Source organism: Thamnophis sirtalis, unplaced genomic scaffold (genome assembly GCF_051295495.1).
Source record: "Thamnophis sirtalis isolate CommonGarterSnake01/CBP01778 unplaced genomic scaffold, rThaSir2_p1.2 scaffold_6, whole genome shotgun sequence".
In the NCBI taxonomy this organism is placed as follows: domain Eukaryota; kingdom Metazoa; phylum Chordata; class Lepidosauria; order Squamata; family Natricidae; genus Thamnophis; species Thamnophis sirtalis.
The window spans coordinates 81,273,493-81,285,536 of record NW_028261386.1 but is presented as its reverse complement, the minus strand read 5'-3'; the positions used below and the strand labels follow the sequence as shown (position 1 = coordinate 81,285,536).

Below are 12,044 nucleotides of genomic sequence, written 5' to 3'. Positions count from 1 at the left end.
GGCCTTGATTGGATTTTGTGGAGCGAGTTCCAGCTTGTCGCTCCTGAGGAAGTGGAAAAGGCCATGGAAGCAGTAAGTGCCTCCACCTGCTTACTGGACCCATGTCCCTTCTGGCTGGTCTCGACCAGCAGGGAGGTAACACGAGGCTGGCTCCAGAGGATTATTAACACCTCTCTACAGGAGGGATCTTTCCCGCACCCTCTGAAGGATGCGGTGATAAGACCCCTCCTTAAGAAGCCTTCTCTGGACCCAGCTATCCTTAATAACTACCGTCCAGTCTCCAAACACCCTTTTGTAGGGAAGGTTGTTGAGAAGGTGGTGGCCTTTCAACTCTGACGGACCTTGGATGAAGCAGATTATCTAGACCCCTTTCAGTTGGGTTTCAGGCCTGGTTACTGCACCGAAACTGCTTTGGTCGCGCTGACCGATCTCTGGCGGGCCAGGGATAGAGAACATTCCTCTATCCTGGTGCTTCTTGACCTCTCAGCGGCCTTCGATACCATCGACCATGGTATCCTTCTGCGACGGTTGCGGGAGGTGGGAGTGGGAGGCACCGTTTTACGGTGGTTCTCCTCCTACCTCTCGGACAGGTCGCAGTCAGTGTTGGTTGGAGGTCAGAGGTCGACCCCTAGGTCCCTCAAATATGGGGTGCCGCAGGGCTCGGTCCTATCCCCTCTCCTATTTAATATCTACATGAAGCCACTGGGTGAGATCATACGCCGGCACGGGATTAAATACCATCAATACGCGGACGATACGCAATTGTATCTGTCTGCCCCGTGCCAACTCAGCAAAATGGTGGAAGTGATGTGCCAGTGCATGGAGGCTGTCAGGGTGTGGATGGGAGCGAACAAGCTTGCACTCAATCCAGACAAGACCGAGTGGCTATTGATGTTGCCTCCCAAGGATAGTCCAGATATTCCATCTCTTAGCCTAGGGGGTGAAATCTTACACCCCTCAGAGAGGGTCCGCAACTTGGGTGTCCTCCTGGATTCGCAGCTGACATTAGAACACCATCTGTCGGCTGTGACCAGGGGGGCTTTTGCCCAGGTTCGCCTGGTGCACTAATTGCGGCCCTACCTGGACCGGGAGGCACTTCGAATGGTCACTCATGCCCTCGTCACCTCAAGGCTCGATTACTGTAATGCGCTCTACATGGGGCTGCCCCTGAAAAGTGTGCGGAAACTACAGTTGGTCCAGAATGCAGCCGTGCGAGCGATATCGGGTGTACCTAGATACACCCATGTTACACCTATCCTCCACGAGCTGCACTGGCTTCCTATTGGTCTCCGAACGTGTTTCAAGGTGCTGGTCATCACTTTTAGAGCCCTACATGGCTTAGGACCCGGATATCTGAGAGACCACCTCCTGCCACATACCTCCCAATGGCCGATAAGATCTCACAGGTTGGGCCTTCTCCGGGTGCCGTCGACTGGACAATGCCGGCTGGCGACCCCTCAAGGGAGGGCCTTCTCTGTAGCTGCTCCGGCCCTGTGGAACGATCTACCCGTAGAGATCCGACCCTTCCCACTCTCTCGGCCTTCCGAAAAGCCACTAAAACCTGGCTATTCCGGCAGGCCTGGGGCTGTTGACTTCATGAACGAGGTCCAGCCCCACCTAGACTGAATGTATGGTGTGTTGTTTTTAAATTTGTTTCTCTTTTCTATTTTTAACTCTTATCTTTTATCTTGTTTTTGTAAGCCGCCTGGAGTCCTATGGGATTGGGCGGCATATAAATTTATTAAAATTCAAATTCAATTCAAAATAGGTTAGTTTATTTTTCACTGGAATTCTTTTCATATAAGAGAAGGTAGATCCAAAGGCATTGTAAGCAAAACCTGGGTCAAAGGCACTAATTCCTCCTCACATATACATATCAAATGAACCTATTCAATATTTGACAGCTAATTAGCATATCTGAAGCAAAAAGTATACATGATAATGTTATTTATAATGTTCACACCCTGAACAACTTATTCTGTTGCATGTAATTTTCCTACTGAATCAATTATTTTTTATTATTAGTGATCCATAGGTCACAGAGTATCAATTAAGGCTAGAAAAACAGGCAGCAAGCAATTTTAATCTGAAGAATCATGAAACGTCCTTTTGGCTTCTTGATTAAAGAGATGATTCTGCAAATAAGAATAAAATTTTCTGAATGAATTTTTTCCTGGGCCACCACTTTTTTGTTTGTGTTTTCTGACATTTTATATCTAATTTGCTTTACTTGGGTCATCTAATTGCCTTGGGAAGGCTAATTGGCTTTTGTAAAGTAGGTATACACAAACCATCTTTCAGCCAGTAAGTAGATACATTTAGAGTTAATAAAGTTCTGGCAAGATAGACTTAATACATTTTTAGTATTACCTCTGGACTTTTTTCTAGTAGAAAGAGTCTTGCTTGAAACGATATAACAGAATGAAGTACATTATTATCTTTCCAAAACTTATGCAATTCTAGAATTACCATAATCTGAACATTAGGAATAGAACTGTTGGCCTGACAACTTTGCTTTATTAAAACTCCAATCTGTGTAAATCACACTGTTTTGTAAATATCTGACTTACCTGAATCTTTCAGTAGTTTGTGAAGAAATAACTGACCAGCATCTATTCAGATTTTGCATCCTTTTGATTTCTTTATCATTCAAGGGCAACATATATCCCAGCTCATTTAGACGATCCAAATCAGGTGCCATGCTGCTGAATTTTAGCATCTGGCACTATAAAGTGACAGGAAACAAGTTTTCTTAATATTTTTAATTTCCATATTTGTAATCTGGGTACATTACTGCAAAATATTTATTTTATAGGTAAAGGTAAAGGTTCCCCTTGCACATATGTGCTAGTTGTTCCCGACTGTAGGGGGGAAGTGCTCATCTCCGTTTCAAAGCCGAAGACATCTCCATGGTCATGTGGCCGGCATGATTAAACACCAAAGGCACATGCAACACTATTACCTTCCCACCAATTTCTATTTTTCTACTTGCATTTTTTACATGCTTTCAAACTGCTAGGTTGGCAGACGCTGGGACAAGTAATAGGAGCGCACTCCGTTATGTGGCACTAGGGATTTGAACCACCAAACTGCCGACCTTTCTGATCAACAAGCTCAGCGTCTTAGCCACTGAACCACCGCGTCCCTAATTTTATACTGGAGTACAATTTTAGCTTTATGTTACAATAATAAAACATATTTTATTTTCAGATTGTACAGTTACCCATACTGTAACTATTACCTTGGACAGCTCACAAGCAAAGTTCTATTCAGGACAAAAAAATAACAATAACTTTTTTAATTTTAAGAAAATGGATTGAAGTGCCCTATATTACTTACACACACAGGGAGAATGTTAATGCATTTTTAAAATGAATAATACATCAGTTGTTTCTTCAAGGAGCTCAGTGCAACAAATATGAAACTATTCCTTGGAATACACCCTAAAAAATGTTTTGAGCTCTTAACTGTGCTAATAAGGCTTCGATGTTATGATTGTTGAGAATAGCTGGGGGAAAAGTAGCACTGCATACTTGTTGAGGAAGTCAGCAGTGAGCACCGTTTATTGCAATAGATCTTGTTATTCTATGACAATACTTACATACAAATTAAACACAAAGCTAGTGGCTGTTTATATACATACGTAAGAACACTTTGTTCTATCCTCTTTGATATGAACCTATTTTACCTGGTATTTAATCTCGCTCATTGTTTTAATCCACTTGATTATTCTCAAATACATAGTTTTTGTTTTCTGTTTAGGTTTTTTTAAAAAACCCATAAATGTATAAATAAATAAGTACCCAATAACAATAAATAAAACACATTTTCAAAGTTTTTTTAAAAAACATTTTCAAAAACTCACTTTAAGCTCCTCCATTCTGTTCCGAATGATGGATGAGTCCGATGAGTGGCTTGGATCTTGCATTTTCAGCATCTCTTCCGCTTGCTTTGTCCACTGCTCCAGTCCTGACAGACTGAGATTAAAGGTCTGGTAGTCTTGAACTCCTGCCTTAAATTTTTAAAAATGGGGAGGGTCATTAATACCAGTATTTTTTTTTTCATGTTAGAATGTCATGAAATCCAATATAAAAAAAGGAACATTATATTTCTAAATTTAAAAATGTGGTGTTTGCATGGTATAAAGCTGGAACAATTATAAGTAAAATTGCAACTTATGCTGATTAAGGTCATAATTCAAGTTGTGCCCTAAAAGCTCTGTTGCCAAATGAATGTGGACATTGATTTATAGGTTGTTTGCTTTAGAAAAAAAAAGATGAAATGCTAAGATTTAAACGTAATGATTTTGTGTTCAAATAGAAACATAAAGAAATGCTGTACTGTGGTTCTGTATAAAGGAACTCAACTCTGACTATTTTTTGTTCTTAAAGGAAAACAAACCTGACTGGAAGGGCATAAGATACTGATGCTGAAGCTCAACTACTCTGGCCACTTAGTGGGAAGAGAGGGTTTGTTGGAAAAGACCCTGATGTTGGGAAAGACTGAAGGCAAAAGGAGAAGGGGACCACAGAGGATGAGATGATTAAATAGTGTCATCAACACAATGGACATGAGTTTGGGTAGATTCAGGGAGACAGTGGAAGACAGGGGGGCTTAGCATGCTGTGGTCCAGATCAGGGTTGAAATCCTCCCGGTTCGGCAAACCGACAAGGACGATTGGCATCAGTTTTCCGAACCGGTGGCAAAAATTCCTGGTGGGGCATGTGACTGAGTGGGTGTGGCCATGAGTGACATCGAGTTAGCCATGCCCACTCAGCCACAGGATCCCACCTCCAAGCCATGCCCACAGAACTGGTAGTAAAAAAAATTGAATTTCACCACTGGTTCAGGGGGTTGTGAAGATTCGGATATGACTTAGTGAACAAAAAAATTCAGTCTGTATAGCAGTTCTCAAATATTGTGTCTGAATAAAAAAAATCATTGAGGACAACTGTTCTTTTCTCCAAAAAGAATTGATTGTTTACATTACTTTATCCTAAGCACGATATTATGACAGCACATAAATTATAGCCATGTGACTAGTTGAAAGTACAACAAGAGACTACTTTCTCTGACATGTCAAGGAACATTTCCCTACCTGTAATATTGACTGCTGTCTGTTGAGTCCTTGCTCTAAAGAAGCTAAATTCTGATTTAGTAAGAGCTGGCCGGATTGGATAGCTGCTGCAGCAGAAGAATCCACTTGCTGCTTCAGCTGTTCGCCTAGTTCATGCAGAACAGATAGAGAATCTTGCATTGTCTTCATGCCTTTAAGTAGATCCTGTGGAAATCACAGCAAACGTAAATTTGAAGATGACAACTGTAATGTTAAAATTGAGTTTTAGTAAATATATGGGGCCTGAATGTAGCAATAGCAATAGCATTTAGACATATACTGCCTCACAGTGCTTTACAACCCCCTCTAAGCGGTTTACAGAGTCAGTATATTGCCCTCAACAAGTTGGGTCCTCCCAACCTCAGAAGGATGGAAGGCTGAGTCAATCTTGAGTCACTTAGAATTGAACTCCTGGAGTGAGTGGTGAGTTAGCCCTGCAGTACTGCATTCTATCCAATGTGCCACCAAGGCTCTTACCAATCTTTATGTATGTGCTTGAACATGAGCATTTGGCACAATGACAGTATGTCATCTTGGCACAACTATGTCCAGCCCTTACAATAACCTGATAGGATTTAATTTACTTTGTGATGTGATACAAACAATTGTGACTGTGCATTATTCGAGAGTAGATATGTAAGATATAATGAAAAGACTCAGATTCACATATCTATGTAATTGTGGAGTTCCCTGAGTGACTTTAGGACAGTCTCTTTCTATTTCCACTTAACCATGTAACAAAACTGGTATTTTAATAATCACATGAGAAGAGATTACCTCACTCTTCCAAGATATATTGCTTTAATCTCTCTCTCTCCCCCTCCCTCTCTCTCTCATGTGATCCTAATGAAAACTATGGAAAAGCAGATAAACTTGCTTTCCAAGACACAATGAGGTAGTTGGCTTTGTGAGACAAATAATAGAGGGAAAGCTAGACATTTTCATTTCACTATCAGCATCTTCCTAATTTGTAATACTCTATACTAGTCTAATATACTTATTTGCTTGTGGTGTCTCAGTTCAGGACTGTATTAGCCAGAACAACAGTTTATATCACAAACATACATTGCAGTCATGAATCCAAGCAGTGGCTTCATCATCAACAGTGTCCTTATTGAGTTCAGCCTTCAAAAGTTCATTTGTTCGGTCCTCATATTGCTGGACAGTAGAAGAACATTGCAAGTAATAGTTTTTATATTTCTGCCAGAGATGAAGCAGACCTTTACTGGAATGTAAATGCTCTGCAATTTCTTCTAGAAGATTGTTCCATCTGGAAAATGAAAGAAACAGATAATAGAACAAAAGTTACATAAGATATGAACATCCTCCAAATAATGGATGGTAGATGAGAAAAATCTTTTGAATACATAGCATAAAGTAGCCTTATGTAGCCATCTTAGAACAGATGCCATGTACAAAGGTAGTTCACTATATTTTGTAGAAATATAGGATTTTAGTATTATTTAAATTTAAAAAATAGAAGGATAAAATAATTAAACATTTGCAGTCAGGATACCATAAGTAGTCTTCAGTTAAGAGAATCTGGAAGAAAGAATTAAAGAAGTTGGAAGACAAAGTAGAAAATACTGAAATTGAATTACTCTTCCTGATACTCTTCTGTTTAATAACAATAAAGCTTAATTTGACTAGTGTTTTATAGGATTGGTAAAGGTTGGCTAGATATTGCTATCTGTTCTTCCAAAATTAAGTATTTTTATTATTATACTGTTTCTGCAAGAGCAAAGCTACACCAAGGACATATGAAATCTTTGCTATTATTACAATGTTATCTGAAACAAAAATGCAGCTAGATTTGGCTGCATGGTAATGAGAAAGGGATTCCAAATTAAAAAAGAAACAAATATAAAAAGGATTTAGGGTTAGAGATTTTAAAGAAACATTAAAATATATTTGAAAATAGCAAAGTATTTTATATAATGATTTAACAGACTACCGTAAATTTACACAATTCAAAGATATGTACACACACACACACACAGTAGTAGTAGAATATGTAAAAGAATATATACTATATACACTCATTTATATTCACAAAAATGATTTCAGCTCAAAAAAATGGAACTTTATATCTAATTCAAAACACACCTCCAAAACTTACTATTTCCCCTTTATTTCTTTAGAAATTTTCAACACAATAAAAGTGTTAAAAATTAAAGAAAATAGATAGAAAATAAGAAAAATGTGTTAAAAATTAAAGAAAAGAGATAGAAAATAAGAAAAAAGGAAAACATAGAATTATGACATCTGCCCTTCTTTTATCTAGTAATTGCCATCTTAACTTTCCCATTTTACTTGAATACTTTTAAATCCCCAAATCTATGAAGCATCTATTCATTATCTTCTTTTTTCAACAAAAAGTCCATATAACGTTTCTAATCTTAGTCTAGCTCTACAATTTTTTAATCTACTTTCTCAATTTGCCAAAGGCAATCTGCATTACACTAGATTTCCAATTTGCTAGTAGGTACAAATTTTAGATTTTACTTAAAACAGCAGCAATATTTTCATACCTTAAGTTCATTTCTTTCAAAGTATTATTAAGCGCTTCTGTAACTGGTGGATGGCATTCTTTTAATAGTGCATTGGTGACTGACCCAAATTTTTGTAAGCGATGGTCTTGCTTTTGCAATTCATCTAGCAAGTTCTAAACAAAGAAAAATAAGATTCAAGCAAACAGAAATGTGCAGGTTTTTTAAATTGTAAAAGATAGCATTTTTTTAAAAAAAAACCTCATTTTAAAAAAAATCTCATTTTTAAAATCACAATCGGTAGGTAACAGAGGTGGTATTCAGCCGGTTTGGACCAGTTTCGGCAAACTGGTAGCAGAGATTGCGAGTGGGTGGGTCTGCCCCCGCCCACTCATTCAGGTTCTATGCCTATTTAGCCACATTTTTGTGGCCGGGCACATGCACGGAGGCGTGCGCATGAGTAAAGTGAATGCATGGAAGGCTGGGTGCATGCACAGAAGGTGCACACACGGGACGAACAGGTGGTAAAAATAAGTGAAACCCACCGCTGGTGGGTAATTATTATAGCAGGCACTAAAATGATGGGAGCAAAGAAGTAATGAAATTCTGAAGCATCATTGAATAAATATTGGTATTAGTTGTCTTGGACTAATTTTAAATTTATTTCATAACTACATTTAGAGTGGCAATTGTTTATTTTCTTAACATTCTGGCAAAATTCCATGATCTTGCTTAATATAATAAATATGTTTGTTCTTATGGCTTACCTGAAGATTATCTACTTGGACTTTCACTGCTTCCAGAGAGCCAGTAAGAAGATGAAAGCGAGACAGGGAATACCTTGCTTCCATTATGTAGCTATTAAGTTCTTCATAAGATGCTTTGTAAACTCTCCACTGATGAAGGACAGATTGTAGCAGTGTTTTCAGCTGACCAACCTGGCCACAATGAAACAAGAAATATAATAAGTATTTAAAAATATCAATGTATTTATTGAAATGTGTGAATTGAAAAAAAGAATTGTCATATTTTATGACATATTTTGTCTATAGTAGATTTTTTTAAAACAAATGATGACTATTTAACTAGGAATGTAGTTATTTTCTGTCCCTTCCCTAATTCCTATTTAGAAGCTATGTGCAACTGCTTAATTTGCTGGAGATAATCAATATTTTTACTTTGAAAGAAATATAATGTTTCTACCTTCAGAGAGAGGGGGAGGGAGGAAGGGGGGAGGGAGGAAGAGAGATATGAACTGTGAAGACAAGATTTTCTTACATTTGCATAGAAAACAGTTTTAAAGGAAAAAGAAGCAAATGGGAGGAAGGTACAAATATTGAAAGCAAATAATTGAAATGGAAACAGGGAAGGAAGAGAGAAAAAAACATCAATTCAAGCAAGATGGCAATATTCATTCATTCATTATACCATCCCACTCACTAACCAAAGCAACTCTGTGTGGCTTACAATTTCATAAAATAATAAATATAAAAGCATTAAAACTAACAACACTTAAATGAAGGCTGAAAACCCAGAACACAAATGGTATAAGGAGTTTATTATTCTTGGCTTCCTCTTGTCACTTTATCTCTGCAAGGAATACACATCTATAATGAATAGCCTCTTCTACCTAAAGACATGCTCCACATGAATGAGGACTCTGGAAAATCAGAATATTCAATTAGGGGAGATGAAAGGATTGAGGAGGGAATAAGGCCGATATACTGACAGAAGTAGGCAGGACTAGAGATAGGCTACTGCTTTGGAGACCCAAATTTCTGCAATGTCTTTTGTGTGAACACTGTGAATGTGAATAGTTAGTGGATATATAAGCAGATGGGGTATCAATTTTACAATTCCCTAGACTTAGAATAGAATAAGCTGGAAGGTACCTTGGAGGTCTTCTAGTCCAGCCCCCTGCTCAAGCAGGAGAACCTATACTATTTTAGATAAGTGACTGTCTAGACTCTTCTTAAAAACATCCAGTGATGGAGTGCCCACAATTTCTGGAAGCAAGCTGTTCCACTGGTTAATTGTCCTCACGTTAGGAAATTTCTCCTTAATCAAGGAGAAAACCCCACCCTCAACACTTCTAAGGCAGGCTACTATATATAAACAGGGAGCAAACCAAACACTCATTAGCATCCCTGTCAAAAAAGGAAATGTCTGAAAGCAAAAAAAGAGCAATTTTAGAAAGCATCAAGGACTTCACAGTTCAACCCTAAGCTACACAGATTCTCTTTTATTGCAATTCAGATATAAAAGATAAAACAGATTTAGGCTCTGAAATGTTTATCCCTTCCCTTTTTGAATTGTATGTGGAATTTCACTTCTATTTTAGATCAGCTGAAAGTTTCTATGCCATATGAATATCTATGTCATGTTAAGAAATGTAGTTAATATTAACCGTGATTAGTGCATCATTGAGGACTTGAATGAACAGGTTAGGGTATATAAAGCTGCGGTGACGCAGTGGTTAGAGTGCAGTACTGCAGGCCACTTCTGCTGATCACAGCTGCCAGCAGTTTGCAGATCGAATATCACCAGGCTCAAGGTTGACTCAGCCTTCCATCCTTCTGAGGTAGGGAAAATATGCAGACTCTGTAAACCGCTTAGAGAAGGCTATAAAGCACTGTGAAGCCGTATATACGTCTAAGTGCTATTGCGATTGCTGTAGTCATGGAGAAAATCTACCCAGGAAAATCTACTCAAGTAGTTTTAGAGTCGAAAATGATGATGGTACATTATCAATCAACCAATGTGGAAACAAATAGTAGAAAGATTTCAGAAATCTAATCTATAATTAATTATTTGATGCACAGCATAAGGGTTTTATTAATTAATCAATAATTCTGCATTTCTAGCTTTTGAATCATCTGGATTGGGTTGGGAGAAGAGGAACATGGAGGCATAGCTCTTAACTGAAAGTGATTTGTACTTTTATTAAGGTGGGCTAAAAGACCTAATTATGGCTAACAGTTCTATAGTCCATGTTTAATATCAAATACTCTGATCAAAGTTAGGTTTTGCACCATTAGCAGAAAGCAATTGCTGACAGCTGCTGAATTGGCAATAAGTATTTTAATGCATCTGGGAACAAGCTGACCCAGACAGGGAGGTTCCTGTTATCTTGCAAAAATATGTCCTGTGTTGTTTCTCTATATGTCACACATGATCTATAAGGCGCTGACCATGTTCATTCTTGGAATAGTAACTGTCAACCATCTGGCATAGACATTTCTCGGTTCCCCTTATTACCTTATATGCTTAGATACTGCCTTTACAGATGTTGACGTAATTTGCACTATAAATGTATGTCTTTGAGAACCTTTCGGGGTTCAAACTTTTTATGCTTGTTTGGCATGTTTGAACCTGCGCATTCAATAAACTTTTCCTATATTGCATCGCTTGGCTTCGTTGTCTCTTCTTTCCACTACATTTTCTGGCACCCCAGATGGGACAGAGAAGCTAAGGCAATATTTTGCTGCGGACCGCTTTGCCCCGTTGGGGTGTGGGGCTGCTGCTCCTTGGCTTCCAGGCGCCACGGGACTTCTTTTCTCCCGGGAAGCAGTAACAGCAGCCCGACTACGCCAAGGGTGACACATTGTGAGTCCAAGAACCCTGCAAACTTAGGAAAAGGGTTGCTGTTTCCTGGCCTGGATCCTTGGGGAGAAGACGTCTCAGGCGAGTATATTGCTAATTGTGTTGTACCTATCTCGTTTGAAGATAGAAGGAGGAACCTGATCACTTCCTCGGACTCGGGACGGCTGTCCTAACGAAGTCCAGTTAAGTTGTGTGGGTGGTTAAGTCTTCGCGGTTCCGTTTAGTGACTGTTGAGACCCCCAGCGCTAACGGCCGGAGACAGTGTGTTAGGATGGGTGGAGGAAGTAGCATACCCAGCACTCCGTTGGATTGCATGGTGAAAGGGTTTGATTCTTATTTTAATCATACTGAGTATAGAGTCCCTTATCCTAAATTGACCAAGGATAGACTTATTTATTTGTGTCAAAACCAGTGGCCGCATATGGGAGGAACGTTTCAAAACCAAATTATAGATGATTTGACTTCGCTAATTGCTGCAAATGAAGAACGCTACCCCAATCAGTTTCCATATATAGATCAGTGGGGAGATGCTGTAGCGGGGCAAGCTGATGAATTATTACAGTGTCAAGCTGAAATGGTTCGCCTGTGTGTGGCTAGACCGAAGGAAAAAGGGAAGTTGAGGTTAGCGTCGAGGCGTGTTAAAAATGTAGCAGCTTCGGGGATAAAAGGGTCTTTGGACAAGAAAAGGATTTTTGCCCAAGACGAGGAGGAACTTTTCAGGCCTCCCCCACCCTATGCGTCTGCACCTCTGCCACCGCAGGGGGCTGTAGGCATTCCTGCACCCCAGGCAATGGTTGCTGCTATTGCGGACGGTGGAGATAAGGATCTGGAGAGTG

General features: G+C 39.2%; 1 protein-coding gene across 3 annotated transcripts in view; it reads right to left on the bottom strand.

Annotated features, from left to right (window-relative positions):
- SYNE1 (spectrin repeat containing nuclear envelope protein 1) overlaps positions 1–12,044 on the bottom strand; it is a 373,011-nt gene that overhangs the window by 70,793 nt on the left and 290,174 nt on the right. For all 3 annotated transcript variants that reach the window (XM_087718281.1, XM_087718279.1, XM_087718280.1), the window contains exons 115-120: positions 8,373–8,543; positions 7,648–7,781; positions 6,182–6,386; positions 5,099–5,281; positions 3,866–4,012; positions 2,571–2,725 (exon numbers count right to left, since the gene is read on the bottom strand). In XM_087718281.1, coding sequence (XP_087574407.1) covers positions 2,571–2,725; positions 3,866–4,012; positions 5,099–5,281; positions 6,182–6,386; positions 7,648–7,781; positions 8,373–8,543 — 995 coding nt within the window. The remainder of the gene's footprint in view (positions 1–2,570; positions 2,726–3,865; positions 4,013–5,098; positions 5,282–6,181; positions 6,387–7,647; positions 7,782–8,372; positions 8,544–12,044) is intronic.